Consider the following 21,920-nt stretch of genomic DNA (forward strand, 5'->3'; position numbering starts at 1 on the left):
TAAGATGGCGGCTTCGAAGAAATGAACGAAGACAGCAGTTTGTTCTTATATATATGATTTATATATCCGCCCTGCCACCTAACTGCCACTTGCCGGATATTTTGGGGTGTCACGTTTCCCGCGAGCCTTTGAAACCAACTGCCGCCGACAGGCGGCATTTTCTTGGCAGTTATATGTGACTGCTCTCAGCGATGTGTAAAATATCGACCGGCGGCAGCCAACATCACGACTCTGCCGATGTCTAAAATCGGCCGGCGGAATTTAGCAACTGTGACGCTAGCATAAGAGTGAGTAAGGTAGGGGGAGAAAGGTGGATAATAACTGAGTGACTGTTTGAAGGAGGCAACGTGTTTACAAGAGTGAGGGAGACAATGAGTGAGTGTGAGGGAGCGGGCGGCAATGACTAAGGGGGGCCATGTGTGAGTATGAAAAAGACAATGATCATGGAAGACAGTGTGTGAGTGTGAGGGAGGGACGGACGGAGGAAATGAGTGAGTGTGAGGGGGTGATGGAACGGACAAGGAGGGCGGGAGACAATGAGTGAGTGTGTGAAGAACAGAGGGAGGGAGATAATGAGAGCGTGTAAAGGAGAGAGGAAGGCAATATGTGAGTGTGTGGGAGGGAGGGATGCAATAAGTCGGAGTGATTGAGGGAGACAATGAGTGAGTTTGAGGGAGAAAGGGAGACATTTTTTAAGTGTGAGGGAGGCAATGAGTTGGAGTGAGGGAGGGAGACAATGAGCGAATGTGAGATATGGGACAATGACTTAGTGTGAGGGAGGGTGTTAGTGTGCGAAAAAGAGAGGGAGTGAGATAATGAGAGCGGGTTAGGGAAATATGTGAGGGGGAGGGAGGCATTGAGGGAGGGAGGCAATGGGTGAGTGTGGGGGGAGGCATTGAGTGAGTGTGAGTGGGAGGGAGGCATTGAGTGGGTGTGAGGGAGGAAGGTAATGAGTGAGTGGGAGCGGCGTGGGAGGCATTGAGTGAGTGTGAGGGAGGAAGGTAGACAATGTGTGAGTGTGAGGAAGGCGACAACGACTGAGTATGAGGGAGGAAGACATTGAGTGAGTGTGAGGAAGGGAACAATTACTGAGTGTGAGGGAGGAAGACATTGAGTGAGTATGTGAAGAAGAGAGGGAGGGAGTTAATGAGTGCGTGTTAGGGATAACAAATGAGTGAGTATGCTGGGTACAATGAGTGAATATATGAGGGAGGCAATGCGTGAGTGTGCGTGGGAGAAAATGAGTGAGTGTGTGAGAGTGACAATGAGGGACTTCGTGAAGAGGGCAATGAGAAAGTGAGCGAGGGAGGCAATCAGTGCTTCTTTGACTGAGGGTTTCGTAAGTGAGCGTGTAGAAAGGAAGGTAGGTCGTAAGCGAGCGAGCGAGCTTGTAAGAGAGGTAGGTAGGTAGTGAGTGAGTGAGTGAGTGAGTGAGTGAGTGAGTGAGTGAGTGAGTGAGTGAGTGAGTGAGTGAGTGAGTGAGTGAGTGAGTGAGTGAGTGAGTGAGTGAGTGAGTGAGTGAGTGAGTGAGTGATTGAGTGAGTGAGTGATTGAGTGAGTGAGTGAGTGAGTGAGTGAGTGAGTGAGTGAGTGAGTGAGTGAGTGAGTGAGTGAGTGAGTGAGTGAGTGAGTGAGTGAGCGAGCGTGAGTGAGTGAGTGAGTGAGTGAGTGAGTGAGTGAGTGAGTGAGTGAGTGAGTGAGTGAGTGAGTGAGTGAGTGAGTGAGTGAGTGAGTGAGTGAGTGAGTGAGTGAGTGAGTGAGTGAGTGAGTGAGTGAGTGAGTGAGTGAGTGAGTGAGTGAGTGAGTGAGGTAGGGCGGCGTGAATGAGCGTGTGAGGGAATGCGTTTGTTCAGGAGGATGGCAATGAATCCGTTTGTGTATAAAAAGCTCCTGCATATCTCGAGTATTCACTCACTCTATTCCCCTCCAACATCCACTAACTCCCCATCCACTCCCCGTAGTGACAAAGTATTAATAGGCGCATTAATGTTAAACAATGCGCGTAAACATGTACCAGTCCATTCATGAAATCAAAAAGGAAGAAAAATCATAAAAAGTTAACTCGCACTCCCTTAGATTTTTTTAATGTAAGATAAAACAATTTAATGAAGTGGATCATATTCAAGTTTAAACTTGAACAAGCATTACAGTCACTGCGCATGTCTGTAATATTTCCGTGACGCTAAGTGACAACAACTTAAATAAAATGTTGAAAAGTCAGCAAAAATTGTTATCAATGAAATCGGAATATTTGTGGTTAAGGCTTTCTACCCATATCAAATGAAAAGATACCAATACAATTTGGATTGACCTTGAAAAACATCCTGTCGGTCACATGCCTTGCAGTTTTTATTTAATCCGTTGAAAAAAATGTGAATGGTTGTGTTTATTTATTAAAATCGGTTATGACTGAAGGCTCATGTTTTTTATTTGTGAATTAATTTATGATTTATAGCACAACGTAGTGTGTACAAGCGATAGGAAATTCAGAGGTGGGGGTGGCAAAAATAATATACTATCACAAGAGGACTTGCGGGGGCGGGGGCCGGTTCCCGAGAATTAATACAACAAAAAGCACGATTTAATAAACTGAAAATAACCACACAAAAAATCAAGGGAAGAACCAACATCCACCCCACCATTCACAGTTTTAATCATAAATTATCTAACGCCACACCCTGGACCCGCCTCTGCTTAATGCCTGGCTAATGTGCGGTCTTTGAGACCACAGGCTCGTGTTTCTATCCCAGAACGGGAAAACATCTGCCTATTTTTACCTCGAAAACCATTAATTTGCTTTCCATGTTTCAATAGTCTTGTTATTGATTTCTGAATTCCGATGTGTATTAAAGCAAGCATCTGTCTTGAGACGCCAACAGATGAATTACATTTAGAAGATTATCATCATCATCGCTGTTGTAGCCGTCGTCGCCGTCAATACAACCGTAATCACTACGACGAACGGACGATTACAGCGAACTGTCAGCATTCGCAGTCAGACGGGTAAATAGCGCGGTGGAGATAGTAGCAGTAGCAACAGCAGCAGTAGCAGCAGCAACAACAACTAAAGCAATTGTAATATCGGGGTCCTAACATTAAGGTTTTAATTTGAGACAAGTTATGTATATATATGTCTTGCACTAAGAGAATGAACTCGTCCCATTTAGCATGAGGATGAACTTTAATTTCAAACTAGGTTTCTTCCTCATCATGTTTCTCGTTCCAAGAAGAATTACAATTACTAAAAGTATCAATTTCCTAAAGTCCTTTCAAGTTGGAAATTTAATAATTGCAACGTGATGGTGTCTCGGTGAATTTAAACAATTTTGTTAGATATTTGTAATGCAAGTTTCAATAAAATTAAAAATGGTTTGAAATTGACTATTTGGGTTAGCAATACCGTTTTTTTACCCCCCCCCCCCCCCCCCCCCCCCCTATTATTTTCATTAAAGCGACTCGCTCATGTTTTTGGACCAAAAAAGTTTTCCCGTTTTTAATGCATCTGAAAATACATAATTTATCATTAATTTACTCTATGATATCGAAATTGCAGAAAAAAAAATGAGCGTATATCAACATTTGCTGAAGTGTTTCACCTTTTGGTATTTTTTTTTAACTCTCCTTATGATTTGCTACACTTTATTTCGTAATTAAAACAGTGCATTTTACAAACCAAGAGCGAGTTACTTTACAAACAATGTTATATATGTACGCTACAGATACGAATAAGAGTGTGTGACTTCTTTTCATTTTTAAGTTTTATTTTCTAAAAATAGCCCTATGTATATTATATATCCAAGTCCTAGCCGTTAAATATTGCAAAAAACGTATTCGAGGTCATTGTATTAGTATGTTAGTCACAAAGTTTTGGCGGGAAACTGAACAATGGGAGAAGATCGATAAAATACCTGATATCCACAAGTTATTATAACAAAATCTGTTACCATGATAACCTCTAATAAACACAAATAAACTACCATTGAATGTAGTGTTGAATGGACAAATAAAATTTAGCGTACGCGAAAAATATTCAAAATAACGGATATTTCTCACGGGGCAAGAACAATGAAGTCAGTCTTGAAGGTTTAAGTCTTTTATTGCATTGCATGCTATAAACAGATTTCCATATCTGGTAATTTCAAAGAAAGGCAAGTGCAGATTTGTTTACAAAGATGGTTTTATAAGTTTGATAAGATAGTTATGCACATAAGGCCGGCACAGCCAGGAGATCTAGACAAAATTCATATGTTATATAAATCCAGCTCCTGGAGCAGGGAAATCTCTCAGAATCCATAAGAAGACGTTCCGGGTATCAACATTTTTTTTTAATTTTTAATTTAAAGAAAGTTAACTTCCCCGGGCCCGGGGCCGCGTCCCTGTCTCACCAGGCCTGTCGAAATCCCGCTGGCCGGATATCACCTACAACGGTCTATATGCCCTGCCAACCCGCCCCCACCCCCTTCCACCCTGTGGGACATAAGTTTATGCATGCAACGACATTTTAGTTGACCAATCTTTTTATGGTGTTTTTTTTTATATAAATACACCTGTAATGATGATATTGCACCTCAGTAAATAAATTGAATAAATAAAATAGTTGAATAAAAGAAATGCTTCACTTTCCACCGACGTGTGGGTTTCTTTTTTAGGTACAGGTTACCCGCCTGAGCTTATAATTGTTTTCGAACTTGAAGCATTTCTGAAAAAAGAGTTTTGACTATCAAATGTATTAATGCATCCTAATGCCATTGTTTTGTCCCGAGTCACATGTGCTGTAATTCCCATGGAAGAGCGTTCCAGTATAATGTAAAACCAGCAATACAAAATAATTCCTTCAAAGAAAAGCTGAATAATCGATTATTCAAATAATTTTACTGATGTAGTGGTGTTCAATGAGTGTTTAACAAAGTTCAGCCTTCGACTAATTTTTAACATAATAAATTGTCATAAAGCGACGCTTGTTCCAGGCGGTGGTTGAACCTAATCTAAATAATTAATCACATCTGTTGGTAGTTTCGAATAATAATCAGCCGGCACATCAAAGGGCTGTGAAGGAATCTCGGGGCCGGGGGACCACAAGGGACGCCTCCGCGGGTCAATACAGACGCTGTTGCCATGACAATTGTTGCTGGCAAATATGGTCGCGTGCCTCAGCACCTGGCGTTCCGCTTCCTAATTATAGTTAATGCTTTCTGAGACGAGGGCACGAACATTGAAACACAAGATTTGGATGATAACTATTGAGGATTAAAATCTGATTTTGTTTCGGAAAGATATAATTATAGATTTAGTGTAAAAGCTAAAAAATGAGAGTTTCTCAAATATTTAAGATCTAGAGACTACCCTACCGTTTGGTTTTCTTCGGTTGACATCCTGCATACCGGTAGCAGACACTGCAGCAGAGGATAATCTGAATTCGAATAAATTATGATCATGTTTAGTTGTTAACTCATTTCATATTATTATGACTAGTGGTCAATGAAGTGCGCTCCTTCCGGGCGTTCTGTGTCGCATTTAGCATTAAAACACACTGACGTCGAAACCGCGGGTAATTAACGTTGGACAAATCTACTCTTTTAAAATACCTCTTGTAGCATACCAGATAATACCATCCATAAAACTCACCTGGAACACACACACACGCTCATGTACGCACGCGCGCGCGCACACACACACACATCGCATTCACAACTTGGGCCTATATAGTACACATATTCACAGGTTGTTACCAAATAAATATGTGAATATTGATAAATATGCGCATGTTGATACAATTATCTTATCAGTTATAACGATGAAAATAAATAAATACATGGTAATCGTTTTCGGAGTGACATTTTGGACAGTTCTTGGGAAACTTTGTGGTAAAAACAAGAACTAGTGTATATTAGATCTAAATCTAATGACAGATCAGGATAATACATTGTTTTATTAATATAATAAAAACCTCTCAAATGGATCTTTGTCTTATCATATACAGTATATATAATTATGTATAAAAATGCATTTTCATTTTCACAAATTTCACACGTGCATTTGGCGCTTTCAGTACGGCTTTTTAATGGCAAAAAAGGTTCGCTTCGTACATAATCAGCTCTATGTAACATAAAACGGGTGCATATATAATGCCATCAATGTAAAATAAGTTTTTGTCATAATCTTAACGATCGCAATGCAAAAATTCGAAAATTTTGATAAATTTACGGCGTTTGTTTACATTCTGTATGAATGAAATGAGCCCCGAAATGCATAAGTAAAATCAAACAGCAACTGTCAAAAGAAAATATCGCAAACGAATCATACTAGAGAAACATTTTGAATAAAACCTTGATGCAAACATTTAAGATTGTTATTTTTTGTATGAATTAACAAATAAAAAATACTTTTATCATGGATGCATACAAAATATCTCCATTGGTTTTACATATTTCAGGCTCAGGGCATTCCAGGTTGACGTTTCGTCGCGGGAAATACGATTTCGCGCGCTTGGCTTTGTTTTGCAATCGTCTATGTGATTGAATGAAGATTACTAGAGAAGAAAAATGGATACCTCAGCGAAAATCGTTCTAATCTGGTGTTGCAAGTTACGTTAATCATGTCATATGTGATATGTATTGAAAGAGGAGGGATTAATCTATGTGATTGTTACATTATTTAGTTTGCATGTTTCGTTGATAACGATATATTTAACTTCTTTCGCGTTGACAGCTAGCCGGATTTTGCACTTCCTTTGTCCATTGATGTTACGTGGCTACTGAAAAAGAAGAAAAAAATCTGGGAAAAATAGATTGGATCGTCATAGACAATGTCTGGAGGTGGTTTTATAACAAATAGACGTTACTCCTATCCTGTCATTAAGCAGGAACAAGATGACACCTTGGAATCTGCACAAATTATGAACTTGACAAGCATTTTCAGTTCACCCACATATCGGTCAACTCAAACTTTAGCCCATATTAAAGAGGAAAATGGACAGTGGAATTATGTTACCAACTCCCAAGGATCGACCCCTAGTGGACATTCTTACAGACCTTTAGCAGAAAACCCACCATCAGGTCGTAGCCAGGTAAAAAAATGAGGAAGAAAAGTTCAAAGTGTGTTGTCATTTTGCACGGTTGAGTGCATAGATGGATTTTGACCTAAGTTGACCTGTATATTTTGCAAACTTTCTTCATTGGCTTGTTTCTAAATGCATGTTCAAGTATATTTTGACAGCCAGTTGAATGCTGAATAAATCATTTTATTGCAATGATTTAGATAATAAGAAGCTGATGTGTTTCGGTATCTTGCTGATTCAGTTTTATCATGTACCAGGTATAATATAACTGATGCATGTGACATGTGTACAAATTCACAAAGCAAAAGTAGCATGTTTTTCAGAAATTATTGCTACTTCCCCATTACTATTTACAATGCTCTGTATAGTCTGCCAACAATCAAAGCAGGAATAGGCTATTTAGTATATGAACTTAGTTTAGCTACAAGTCAGTACCTGGATTCACATTTCCTCCTGGCTGAAACAGAACAGCCCTTTCAAAATTTGACCCATGTGCCTATCTGCCCATCCATAAGGCCATGGCAAACTTGTTCCAATTTTGTTGCACCTCTAAAGACTCAATACACAGAACTGCTCTTAGACATTATGATATAAAATTAAATTATATTGCTGTTAAAAAAAGACGGCTGCTATCGGAAAAGGTTCGAAATGGCATTTAAACTAGTTCAGATTTGCCCTGATTTAAGCATGGGCCCCAATCCTTGAACTTTTCCCCAATCCATGAACTTTTCTGTTGATATATAATGTTGAGCAGTGTCTTCAAATATTTAGGTAACAACTAGATATTAAAGATAACAAGTGGTTGCAGTTGCCAGGGGTCATACTACTTGAGAACAAATGTTTACAACTGGTATTACCTGCCCATCCTTCATCCTATTACATAAGATTGCTGCAGGCTGGCTTGTTTTGACAACGACACTAATGTGATAATCATCTCATAATTAGATATCATCCTGTAGAAGACCCCAGCATTTATTAATGAACTAAATTACTTATTTTCTTGCACCAGGTGTTTTAAACTGAGCATTTCAAGAACATTAACAACCATATTTTTTCAATTCAATTTGCATTATTTGTACCAACGGCATAAACTTGGATTTTCAACACCATTCATTGTCAACACATGCAGGAGGGTTTTAAAGAATATTAAAACATAATAAACATAGTTATCAAATTGAAATGCATTATTCATAAAGTGTCTTGGTTTTGTAAAGCAATGCTCCTGATTTTGTAAAGCCATGCTCCTGATTTTGTAAAGCCATGCTTCTGATTTTGTTAAGTCACGCTGATGCTTTATAACAGGAAATGAAATCAACATAAAGGGTCCATCCGACTTCAGGTAGTAAAGTTGAGGTCAATGGCTTGGTCAGCTAGGGGTCAGCCTGGTCATTGGGCCCAGGGAAAATTAAGGGTTCATGGGGTCATATGTTACACCAGGACAGGGGCTTTGTGTATTGGACTATTTGGGAGTACTGGTATGGCATGTGCATTCTTGTGGTCACGGCCCTTCACAGGTTGATGTGCGTTTAATTTTACCCCAATGACATTTGTGGTTTTCAGAGTGCTCCTACACAATAACTGGCCATTGCATGACCATTGTGGAAAACTGATCCTATGAAATGAATAATTGGTAGCTCCTTGAATACAAATTAGCTAGTCAAAACTTTAAGGTTAAGGTATGTTGTTCCCCAAGTTATGAAAAAAATAGATAATTTTTTACTTTTGTTTGATTTCTGGTAGTTTATGACATGTGAATAGTGAAATTCAAAATGTTATTTTACTGTTTGAAACAGCCCTCGCGTCTGAATCAACCTCCAGCCTGCACAACTGGGACTTTACTTCAACAAAGATGTTTCTGAACTGACCTGGCTTACCTTCCCATACAATTTGGCTTGTTTTTCTTGAAAAATTGCCATGTACTGACGTTTTATATCAACTTAAGGCATATATAATAATATGGAAATTATTTCAGTGTAATGGTCATAATTTTATTATCCTGTGACCCCGAAAAGTAAATAGCTGCTTTTGGCCATTCTGAAAATTATTGCAATCTCAAACTGAAACAAACAATTGGACCATTATTTTCAATTCATTTGTTGTAGATTGAAATTTCTGTTGAGAAATTATGATATTTCCATAGTGATGAGATTCCAAAATGATGTCAACAAATATTTACTTTGAGGGGCCTGTTCGATTGCACAAGGGATTGTCTATGGGACTTAACATTGGAGAAATTTGATAGGCAAACATATTATGACAGCTTGGTTATATAATATGGCTGTAGGTTGTAGATAACCATAGTAGGAGGTCCATTATTGTAGATTAATCTCAAACATTGATAGTATGTTCCTGGCACTTGTGCTGCATAAATTTTGTATAATATTGCATCATTGAGGTATATTAGGGGCTAGCCTAATAAGGTGTATGAAGATGATTTGTCTGACTGTGAGCTTGAATGATCCCTGTTTTAGAAGCATTTTGATGTGTTGAAATGCTAGGGATAAATAGATCTGGTATTGTTGAATATTGATTTTTTTTTTCAGAAATATTCTGTTGATAATTTATTGCATAATCTTTGAATCAATTATCATTATGTTGTGGTTGAATAAAAATGTAGAAAGGAAGATTCAGTATTCAGATGAAACAAAAACTACTGCTGATGTTGTGGTTAGTTTAAATTTAAATGGTAAATTGATTAATGAGCTGCATCTGAATGAAACCCAAGCAGTGTTGCCAGCAGATTCATTTTCAAATGTACTTGAATGAGTCCCAATCAAAGCTTGTATTCCAGTTTAGCAACTGTTTTGCTGAGCCACATGTTGAAGTTGGGTTTTCGGGAGGTTCTAAAACGGAAAGGGTGCGACAATAAAAGGGACAGGGTGCCTAGGGGGTTAGGGGCTGTGAAAAGCGGTATGAAATTGATAGAAAATGTAAGAAATTGTGATAAAAAATAAAAAAAAATAGATTTCAACTGCCAAATACATGTATTTATTTAAATCATACAAATTTTAATCAAATCAGAAGAACTTTTTGACAATTTTAGCATTAAATGTTTTATGAAGGACGCATATGCTGCTCTTTATAAGGACTCTTACTCTTAAGCTTAAAAGTGATGGCCTTAATTTTAAACATAAACCACAGATATGACTTCAAGGATGTGCAAGGAAACATACGTCAGTACTGGCATTCATGTTCATATTGTTTTGCAAAGTTGTAAAAAAAAAGTTCCGCAAATATCTCAAATATGGGGCATTGAACTTTTGTTTTGGTGTGTTGCTGAACAACTATTCTCGTTGGAGCGTAGTTTAGGGACCTTTGATGGGCTTAATTTAAGGGCTTTGTGGTGTTGTGTATTGAAAAGGGTCAAATCAAGGTGTTTTCCTTTAAGAATGTTTGTGAATAACATGAAATGTCAGATTGGGGACCACAGGCTGTAATTTAGTCTTTAAAGTTTTGCGAGACAGGTATATGGACTATTTTTTATTTAATTTATTTAAAACAGTAGTCGTTTTCATTTTTGGGGAAGAATTTACTCTATAAAATGTTGATTGTTCTTAAATACACTCTTTTTGTATCTTACAGCTTTTGCTTGAAAATATTTTAGTCTTATCAACTTTGTCATCGGTTATTAAGGACATGAAACATAATGTTTTATTAAGAATATTATATAATGTAATTTTACCTTAATTCTTGCACACTGATTGAAATTAGCATTGCAAAGACATGCCAGACATTTCCTGTGAAACAATTTCCATGTTTTCTAACAATAAAAAAGGGTTAATCAGGATTTTGATCAGAATCATTGAGGTAACAAAATACTGTTTTTCACATCTAATTGATAATTAATAGTTACTGATACCAAATCAGGTTTTTTCAATAGCAAGTAATCAATACTCCATTAGTACAAAAGAAATGTGTTACAAATGCCCTTGGCTTTGATCTAGCCACCCCCTGGATTTCTACTTCTAATATTTTCATAATTTGATTACATACTTTCTATTCCTTCAAAGGGGCCATTATAGAGTGCTAATTGAGACAAGTGGCCCCTTAATTGGTGTTTAGGGTCCTGGAGTCATTTGTTTATAGGAAATGTACATGTTTTCTATTTTCTGCATTGTTACCTGGAGATTGCACAGTAGGGTCAACTTGGAAAGATTGATATGCTAATTTTCCCACAGTGGATTATTTCTTGTGTACATGTCAGAGGGGTCAGTGGACCAGTCTGTGTATTGTAAAAGAAGCCATGTGCTTCCTGTGTTAGGGACTAGTCAGATTGCTTGATAGGATATAGACAGTTTAGTGTCAGAATTGATGACCTGTGATTTATGGACTAGACAAGTGCCGTATGGAATTGGATTAAATATATTTGACTTCTGTCTGAAGTGATAAAAGTTGTACTTCACAAGTTTTGGAATCAGTATTTACAACTGGAATAAGTGAAGCTATTAGCACACAAGCTAAAAAGGAGACTGTTTAGTGTTAAATAATATCTGCAGATTTATTTATCAGAAGTCTTTAGACTTATATTATTTTGTTGGTGTTTAAAAAGTTTATATTGTTGTTGCTATTTTTTTAGTGGTTGGATAATATTCCAACTTAGGACTACTATATTTACAAACAAAAAGTTGAGACTTTAGTTGTTCATACTCCTTCAAATTTCAGTGTATTTCATACAGAATTGAACTACATACATTAAAAACAGTTTTGATATATATATTGCTCTGATGATGCATGAAATGGCGTGTTGGAGTCAGGGGATAAGGAAACCAAACATCTTCACAGTTCTCTGTCAACAGAATTATGTACGTTAAAAAAAATAAAACTGAATAGTTGGTCAATCTATTATATATTAAAAATGATATTAATTGGCTTTTAATCATATGGACTTATAAGCATTTAAAAGCTGAAATATAGTATAAATTTATACATACTTCATTTAATCATTCGCTTTATTAGAAGTTGAATGGTAAAATTTAACATTGTACCGCATGTTATACAGTTTTTGAACGAAAGGACCACATGTTACAGGGTTTTTGCTTGTGTACTTTCAGGCCAAGCGAAAGTTAGAACTAGATGTTCAGAATGAGGGATTCAAGACGCCTGCCAAGTCCTACAAGCGGCAACGAACACATTCGGAAAAAAGTCCAAAAGGTAAGAAAATAATAAACAAAGAGTATCATGGCTTGCGTGCATGCTAGCCCTTATCGAGGGCCTTTCATACAGGGGCCTTTCAAACGGAAAAGCAAACACAGCTAACAAATTTAGGGCACTACGGCGTTCCTTTGAAAAATATTACATTTTTCTGTCAATAAAGATTGTTCTTATACCTTTGTTTAGTACACAAATTTATCAAATAATATGAACTGCATTTTTGCAGACTTGTGAGGCACAATACTACATTTCTGTCGCATGCAGTTTAATGATTGTTTCGGGGCAATCAGATTATATGTCAGGCTATATTACTCCTGCTAACACAGACTTTGTTGTGTTGATAAGGATTGTGTTCACACCTGTCCATGTTTCAGTACGTTCACCTCTGGAGAAGACCCGATACGACACGTCCCTGGGTCTGCTTACGAAGAAGTTTGTCGGACTGATCAAGAGTGCCCCTGATGGAGTAAGTTAAATCGATTATGATGTAAGAATTCTGATTGACCGTGCAGTGCTGTTCCCCGTTGGGTGAATGTACAAGAACCTATGATTAAATTTAATTTCGTCTTATAACAAATTGTTAACTGATCAATTTTTATAGGGAATTGCTTTTAAAAATTAAAAGCATTTAAAATTCTTTTGATTTCCAATTCCAAATCGAATGATTTTTACATATATTTTTGTAAAAAAACAACACCACAGAACCCTGCAAGGAAGAAGTTTCTATAATTTATAAATCATCTGGTATAACATTGCAACTTATACTGCAGGTTTTAGATTTGAATCGAGCTTCGGAGTACCTGTCAGTACAAAAGAGGCGAATCTACGATATCACAAACGTTCTTGAGGGGATCAACCTCATACAGAAGAAATCCAAGAACAATATCCAATGGAAGTAAGTCTGTGATGGTTAAGTCTGATCTTTTTAAGCATCGCATAAGTCATATTATTTGACTGGATGACCTTCAACATTTCATGCCAAATTTAAGAATCGTTTAAATAAAATTTCCCAAATTTAGGTCGAAAACTTCTTTCCTAAATTCTTGTATTAGGCTGGTAAGTTTTGTCAAATACTAAGTCTAAATCCATGCGATTTTCTTTCTATAGATTGATATGATGCAAGATTTTGTTCCCAAAAAAGATATTTAATGTGATTATATTTAATAGGAAAAGAATGGTGATTACCTTGTTGTCTGTGAGCAAGAAATTGCCGGACGCTTGTTAAAAAAAATGAAGATGGCAAATATATTGAACTGAAACTTTCCACGTTGATGAAAAACCAGTTGTTCATGGTTGGTTCACACAAAATTAAAATTGTGTACTTTCCAAAGGATGCACCTAGAATTTTAATATACTTGTGTATTTTTCCAGAGGGTGTACAAACTCTATAGCGGCCAACCCAAGACTGAATGAACAGCAGAGTTTAGCTACAGAAGATCTCCACACAGGTAAGTGCTGTCATTTGGTATACAGAACTGTTCATGTGGTTGGGCTATATGGCCCAGATTGGGCCTAAAAAAATTTGTTTGGTTAGGGTTACATCCTTTTAAAAAATAGGTAGGGTAGGTAGGCTTTTTTTTTTTTATTATTAGGCTTTATATAAGAATGTCATTTTCATCATTGGATAATGGTGTTAAAGTTATCTTCTGTACATGCATTTAAGGTTTTTAACTACAAAGTGAAAAGCAATTTAAAATTATTTTTTTTTAGTTTTTCAATTTTTTTCAAACTGACTATAAAAATGGTAGGGTCGGCGCCTATTCCGTAGGTATGGTCGGGTAACCCAAACCAAATGTATTTTCTTTTTAAGCCTTGGCTGATTTGATTTGGCTCTACTTGTTTACATACAACCTGCTGGGATATGTCTCTGGGTCGGGCTGGGCTTAATCATTTGTGGTAGTAGTGTGAAAATACTGTGATATTCAGATATATAATTTTTTGTTGTGTATTCGTGGATCTAATGGCTTCAGGGGCAAAAACAAAAAAATGACAGGTTACTTCACTCCTGTAAATACAGTCAACTAAATCCATTGCAAAATGGCTTCAGCTCTTTAGCTGGCCGGTCAATCTAGGCCCTGAAAAATATGTATGAAAAACTTCAAAGATTGTAATCCAGCTTTGAGGACTAGTGAAAATGTTTCTTAATGTTACTTACATCAGATTTAGGAATAGTCCTTGTGACAATATCAATATTACTGCACTCTTGAATATTTGAAACATCTCTTCTTTATAGACTTGGCAGATCTTGATGCGCAGGAAAAACTGCTAGATGAGAAGATAGCTGCCTGCACTCGACTGCTGAAGGAAACTACAGAAAATATCTCCAACTCCAGATATCCTTTCCCTGTATTTGATGCACACTTATTTCAAATTTCAAGTTGTAGGTAACATATTTTGGCAACTGTCTTCAGATTTATATTTTAAGCAAATATGTTTTGAGTGAAAAATATTTTGTTTTTTGATGCTATTGTCATTGCCTTGATGTTTTCAATGCCATTGTTGTGCAATAACTTTGTCTAAAGTAAAAAAAACCACACCATCAGACATCGGTTTTATTGACTAGTACTGTCATCTATTTTCTAACTCTATTTTCTAAGTAGCTTATTTCAATAAGCCAAATTTCTGAGTACTGAATAAAAATAAGTATATCATGATTATAATAAGATTATAATAAAGATAATTCCAGACTCCCAAAAATGTGAACATAATACAAATCATACAAAAAATAGAAAAAAATCTAATCTTTATCCTGTTATAAGGGACTTGAGGTATTTCGAAAAACTGCGGCCTGTTCTTTAAATTTCCCGATAAGACAAATGAGCATTGGCACTTGCTCACTGATGCTCCTGTTTATATATTATATCCTCATTTGTCAGTATTATGGACTAGTACTGTTCGATAGAAAATTTCTCCTTAACCCTTCTGTACATGTGCGTATGTGACGTACCAAGATATCCGGAGTATAAAGTCCCTCGACGAGCAGACGGTGATAGCAATTAAGGCCCCACCAGAGACGCGGCTTGAGGTACCAGATCCCGGGGATAACATTCAAATATGGCTGAAGGTGAGGGGCTAGATGTAATGAATATCTATGGATTGTAAAGCACTTAATGAATTTTTCTTGAATGAGGCCAAATATTATTAAAAATATAAATGTTAATAACGTTGTAAGGTTTTCTAGAACAAACAGGAGTTTATAAAACATATCAATTAAACACCATTAAATATACTTCTTCATTTCTAGACTAACTTGGAAATTACAATTTCAGTCAGTATGAAACATTTTTCCCCAAATCAGAAAGGCTCCGGTACCATTAACAGAATATCCTGAGAGAAAAAAAAACGTGCAAGAGGCTAAAGACTACATCGTTTTAAACTGCATGGTATAAATGAAAGACTGAATTTTTTATTCCAGAGCTCGAAAGGCCCGATTGAGGTTTACCTGTGTCCAGAGGAAGTTGGGCAAAATTCTGATAGTAGTAACACCACCTCTCACTCCGACAGTGCGTGCAGTAACACGAGCGCGTCAAGCGGAGATGACTCCTTCTTCTCCGAAGATTCTACTTCCTGTGATAGTTTTAAAGGTACACATTGCCCTTTTGTTATAAGGCTCTAATCTGGCATGTGCGGTAGAGTTACGGTATAGAGGATAGATTTTATCCTATGTCCTCGACTGATATTGAGAAGATAAGGTAGCACCAATAACAAACATGGGGCTTTGATAATGAACAGGCTGAAGGCCAATTCTAGACTCAGAAAGCACTTATACTAGATAACAAAGAATGATTTTTATTTCATATTACTTAATTTGCGGTTTGCTACTTACGTCTGAACTCAGACTACAGAGTGAGACTGTTCATAGTCATGGCCCCTGCACTAAAACTTGTTCTGTTAAGTATTGTTAATGCTTCTGGTGGTCATTTAGAAAATGAGTTTCTGCACCTTGATTTGCGGAAGATTTTCCCCATATTTCAATTGGTAATGAAAATTCCAGCATTTCCTTGTTGAAATTGGGAATTCTGCACAATTAAAAATATAATAATTTTTAAAAATATAATAATTTGGAATTGGTCTGAATATATATCTGATGTATGCCACAGTGAAATACTTAAAAAAGCATTACTTTTAAATGGTTCTTTCTTATTCAGGTCATCCATCATTAAAGAACGCCCTGCTGGAGGACCAAGATATCTCTCCGGACCTCGGCCAATCTCTTCTTATGCAGACCGAGGACCAGCATTCCGATGATAATTTTGTACAGCTTGAACCACCGATAGGCGCTCTTGACGACTACATGTTTAGTCTGGAGGAGACAGAGGGAATCAGTGACCTTTTCGATAACTACTTGTCAGAGTTACCGAACATTGATATTACAGTGTGAGGGGTGGGAGGGGGAGGGCTTGGGTATTGTAGAAAGTGGACTTCTTATCTAGTGCCTGCCAATTGCAGTGTTTTGTACGGTGATTGAAGTGATACAGACTGCTATTTATTATATACACTAGCTCTTTTAAACATTATAGACGTATGTATAGGAAAAGTGTCTTATGTGCCTTAATGTGTTCCGAAAATATTGCAGATATTGTTTATTCAAAGCTTATTGCATTTATAAAGTATGCTTTGATACTGATGGTTATCGTATGTGTTCAAAAATATCATTTTCTGCTTATATGCGGAAGTTGACATTTGTAACGCCTTTTCATCTTTTGTATGTAATGAGGCCTGCTGGGTAATTTAGTGTTTCACGTTCAGTGATGCTGTAGGTTTTTTTTGTACAGAAGACCAGTTATACGGGAATCAATGTCTGGGACCAATTGTTAGAAGGGAGATGACTCTTGCCTATGAAATATATTTTGAAATGCTCTGTTTAATTGTCTCCCATTGATTTTGCTACAGCCATTTCAAATGTGTTCATTCATTGCCATTGCAAGATGGGTGCTTTTTAGATATCTTGAAATAGGGAATTATTAAATGCCTTACATTTTGTGCCTTAACAGTTTAGTCTGTGAAACAAATTTTACATATGTTGATAAAGGTGTGTATTATAAACCCTATAATATCTCCTATTTATGGTGTAAGTGTGATAAAAATAACTATGTGAGTTCACTCACAGAATAGAATATGTTGTGTATTTGTTGATGTTTTGTTTGAAATTGAAGTGATGATTTGTTATTTTGACTACTTAAAGTTACTAATACTACAAAATGTTAAAAGAAAATAAGCTGCTTGTGCAAATCATATCTTTGTTATTATCCTGTTTATAGTAATTGATGTTCAAGCCCTATTTCAGTGGTCAAAATTACCACCAATTTGGCAAGCCCTGAACTGGTTAACTTCTTTCTGGGCTTGCTCAATTCTGAACTCTATTTAATCATGCTTAGTAAACAAATATCATATGCATTAGTGAAGTGGTTCAGGCTCGTTCATCCAAAACTCTTCATTTTGATAACTGTTTGACTTCACGGTTCTATTAATTGTGCATTTAAACATTGCAATGTAACATCTAAATACATTTCTTCATTAAGACAAAAAAAATTTTTTTTAAACTTCATCATATTAACAAGTTGAAAGAAAAACAAATTCTCCACAAACCTGGGAATCTTGATCATATCGCTTGTACTTCTTTTAGCCCGAAAATATTTCTGAAACATTCATCAAATAACAAGTTAAAAACAAAAAAAATGCGGAATTCTACCATAACATAGAAACAAATGTACCATGCAATATTAAGTTAAAAGTAGGTAGATATCAGACAACACATAACTGCCATTTTTAGGGAAAGTGAAATCATAATTTGGCCGTTTTTTTGTTGTCTCTTGTCAATCTGATTTATTTATTTACCAGTGCCTATTACATTTTACCAGACTTGTAGGTCACTGATATTAATATGTATAAAACAATGATCTAGTGTTGTCGAAAATTGATCGTTTGCTTTAAAGGTCACATATTGATTGTTTCATGGGAATCAGTAATTGATATATAGTTGTATTCTTTTAAACTAGAGAATTATGGTTGACCAACAGTATAAATAATTTCATATTCAGTCAAAACCTCTCAAACGTAACTTGCAAATAACAAAATACTGCATTTAAATCATTTATTAGGTTCATTCAATGTTAAGCACACATATTTATATTCAAATTCTTTTAGACCACTTATGTGAAGCATTGTCATGGATGATTACAAAATCAGAAATGGATACACGTGGCTTCATCGATTATTTCAGATTGTCTGTTTTGTTTTTAAACTGAGTTGCAAAACCCTAAAGGTACTGATATACATGTATAATTCTTCATGAAAGTAAATAGTATTTGAGCAAGGAAAAATGACTAGTCACAGAAGCGTGGTCCGTGTACCACAGGGCTGAAATGATCGGGTATATTTCTGGGCAAAAAGATAATGATTTTTTTAATGATTAAATTATTTTTTGTTTGCTTCAGGTAGATATAGGCAATATTTATCTTTCTAGATGTTGTTGACGTTCTTTTGTTCGTTTTTTAATCATTGTTCCCAATTCTGTATTAATCAATCAATTCTTTATTAGTATATTTTCTTTTGAATGAATATTTATTTGATTGATTGAATTAATTTGTTAATGTAATTTCTGTTGGTTGTTTGATATGATTTGATTGGTGAGAGAAACCAATAAGTTTGAAATGAATCGTGTGATTATTGTATGTATCGTAGTGCTATTCTGTATATACAAAAGATACATAATTTTAATTGAATTTATTTTTGTAATTTACATTTGTCGGTATGATGAACTGATCAATTTTAATATGGTACATGAGCACATTAAGAAAGGGAGTAAATTTTTATCATTTATCAGGATATAAAAAGTAAATATAGATCCAATTTTGCTGTCTGATGTTGCTTTTGATAAAAAAATTCTTAGGACATGAGCCGTCATCTTATCAATAATGGTATTGTATGGTTAAATTTGCGAATGATTTATTTTTGGTTGTATCAAGATTAATTTTGTAAAGCAATGTTTCACTGATCATTGTTCTTCTGCTTATTAAGATGTAAAAGGAAAATCTTACCCTTGCCCGGATTTTGTTTAAAACACTGGCTAAGTATTTAGTTTAAAAACTGTGATCTCAAGACTATAGTCTTGAAAAGATGGCCCAAGTGTCTCTGAAAATATATTTTATTTCAGTAAGTTTTGCTTTGTTATTTTGTCAAAATTTATTTTATGAATTGGCACGTTCAGCAGAAAATTAGATGAATAGATTTGGTTTTGCACAAAAAAAAAGCAAATAAATTAGCATTTTGATTGAGGCTGTACTACTAATCAGGCATGTTTTAAGAATATTACCGGGATGATTAATTTGAGGATTAATTCTGAAATCGGAAATGACAGCTTTTAACTTCATATTTTTGAAGGAGTTGTGTTTTTGTTTTTTTTTTGCTCGAATTTGCATTGATAGTAGTTATTTGAAATGGATATAAATGGCTTTGTAAAGCATTTAAATAGGGTTTAACCAATTTTTTGGGGCCCAACCCCTTGCAGGAGTTTAAATTTTCATGATTCGGATCTCATTTTGATATCACCCTTCATTATAATTCAGTATAATTTTTACAAATGGCTAAATAAAAAAAAAGAGAAAACGAGAAATAATTTACCTGATGCTGACACTGTGTCTTTGCTGTATAGCTTATGTGTGATATATATTTGCACTTGTTGTCAAAGTTTTACATTAAGTTGCCTTTTTATTGTCTCTCTTCAACTTACAACATTATGTATACATGTGATTTGTCAGTTCATGCTTTCTTTGTAAGAATCTGCTTAAAAAGAATCAACTTCTGCATGGAGTTAAAAACAACATTAAAACATGTTAAATACTCTGTCCTCTTTGACCAGGCAGAATGTTCAAGGCATCAATGAATAGATCGTTTGTTTGGCTTGACCTGACTGACTTACAAAAAATACCTGTGACCAGAAAGTATTTCTAGCCTATCTTGTGGTCTTATTTATTTTTTTCATTATGGAACTAAGGGTTGAGAGTAAAATCAAACAAAACCTTACCTTCCTATCCTCCCTCGAAACATGCGTCAGTCAAGGTCAATCAAGGTAGTCTTTTAATTTTGTTTTTTTTGACGACTGTTACATAGTTTATCACAATTTGCCAAAATGGCTGACAGTTCATATAAAATTTCATGAATTTTGCTCATACTGTAAGACCTCAAAATTGTACTAGGAATAATATAAAACCAATGTGGTAGTTTCCACCATTTAAGAAAGGGTCAGGGCCTTTCTGATAGGGACCAAATGTGTCTCTGGAATTTTGAGCTCCAGGTTTGCCTAGAAATAAATTAAAAAGTTTAAGAGACAGAAAGGGTATACACAATCTGTGAGGATTGTTTCTTTAAGAAAAAACAACAAAAAACTTAACATTCAAGCAAGGATTTGATGGGGGGGGTATTATTTATTTCTGATGAAGCAATTGAATCTTAATTCTGTATAATAGAATATAGGGAGTTTTTAATTGAAAAAAAGTTAAAGCATTGAAAATTTGTTAAAAAGCTGGTATATGTCAACAATCTTGTGTAACATTTGTATATGATAATTTTTGCCAAAAAATCCTTGAAATGATTTACTAGTTTTTTTGTTTTGTTTTTTTAATTCAGTGTTCTGATAGTATTTTTCCAAAGTTCTTTGTTAGTATTTAGAACTTTCCTTTTTGCTCTTTCTGCCTCGGAATAGTTTTTGCAGTTTTAATATTTATTTGAAAATATTTGTTGTTGGATTTTTTGTTTTGATTTCTTTTTATTTTAATAGATATATATTGTGTTTGTCTGTATGTGTTTGATTTGATGGTAAAAGATCATTGAATACACGTTTTGATAAAATGTTGGTGAAAAACTGTTCATTTATGTAACTTGTTATATACATGTAAATGGAATATTTTGAATATTTACACGAGTAAATGAATATTTTTTTTATACCACCGTGTGTTCTAAACAGGAGAAAACTGTCAAAGACTGAGTGTGTTCGAATTTATGATTTTAAAATAGTCATGAAATGTGTTCATTTTCCAAGAATGTGTTCAAACCATTGTTATTTTAAGAAAGATAGCAATTATTGATATTTATTTAAGAATAATCAATTATTTATATTTTTAATGGTATGCAATTGTGAATTGTGTTTAAGATAACATGTGAACAATATTAATAAATTCATATGCAACTTGGTGACTAAAGTATAAGTTTGATAAAAAGAAAAAGATAAACAAGAAACACAAAACTGATTACAGGGATGTTGCCAAACACTGTGTGGAGCTTCTGTCTATGCACAACCTCATCCATTGGATACCACTTTCATTAAATATTTACCTTGATTGCTCTCTGTCCATGCTAAGCAGATCAATGTGTACATTGTACTAGTAAAGATTTAACATTATGATAGCACAGGGAAGAGAGTTATGCTATTATACAAAAGACATAACATGTACACATAATGTGTAGCTTAAGATCACGTTCAGGTCATTAGCTACTCAAACAAGATTATGTACATGTCATTAGCTACACATACAAGATCACGTACACATCATTCTTAGCAGCCTCTCTATTGTCATACTGTTGTTTCTTGCATAGCTAAAAAAAAAACATAATTTCTGCAATCCCCTGGAGTCACCTTATCTGTCGCTTTTAAAGTTGTAAATAAGAATTTGTTAATAATGGACCAATTTAAGTTGGAAGAAATGAAAATAGA

At 35.4% G+C, this 21,920-nt stretch overlaps 1 protein-coding gene and 1 long non-coding RNA gene across 2 annotated transcripts; one reads left to right on the forward strand and one right to left on the reverse strand.

Moving 5' to 3' along the window:
- Nucleotides 1-4,475: 4,475 nt before the first annotated feature.
- LOC128204271 (uncharacterized) lies at nt 4,476-5,709 on the reverse strand. Its single transcript, XR_008256145.1, has 3 exons — nt 5,626-5,709; nt 5,349-5,410; nt 4,476-5,172 (listed from the first exon to the last, which is right to left on the reverse strand). It is a non-coding gene; the product is annotated as an uncharacterized LOC128204271 (long non-coding RNA).
- Nucleotides 5,710-6,522: 813 nt separating this feature from the next.
- LOC128206830 (transcription factor E2F3-like) lies at nt 6,523-16,589 on the forward strand. The gene is made up of 9 exons (XM_052909513.1): nt 6,523-7,066; nt 12,109-12,208; nt 12,583-12,674; nt 12,979-13,103; nt 13,580-13,656; nt 14,442-14,541; nt 15,137-15,272; nt 15,624-15,792; nt 16,357-16,589. Exons 1-9 carry the CDS (start codon nt 6,806-6,808, stop codon nt 16,587-16,589), a joined length of 1,293 nt encoding a protein of 430 aa, XP_052765473.1. The 5' UTR covers nt 6,523-6,805.
- Nucleotides 16,590-21,920: the final 5,331 nt, after the last annotated feature.

Source organism: Mya arenaria, chromosome 10, assembly GCF_026914265.1.
Source record: "Mya arenaria isolate MELC-2E11 chromosome 10, ASM2691426v1".
Lineage (NCBI taxonomy): Eukaryota > Metazoa > Mollusca > Bivalvia > Myida > Myidae > Mya > Mya arenaria.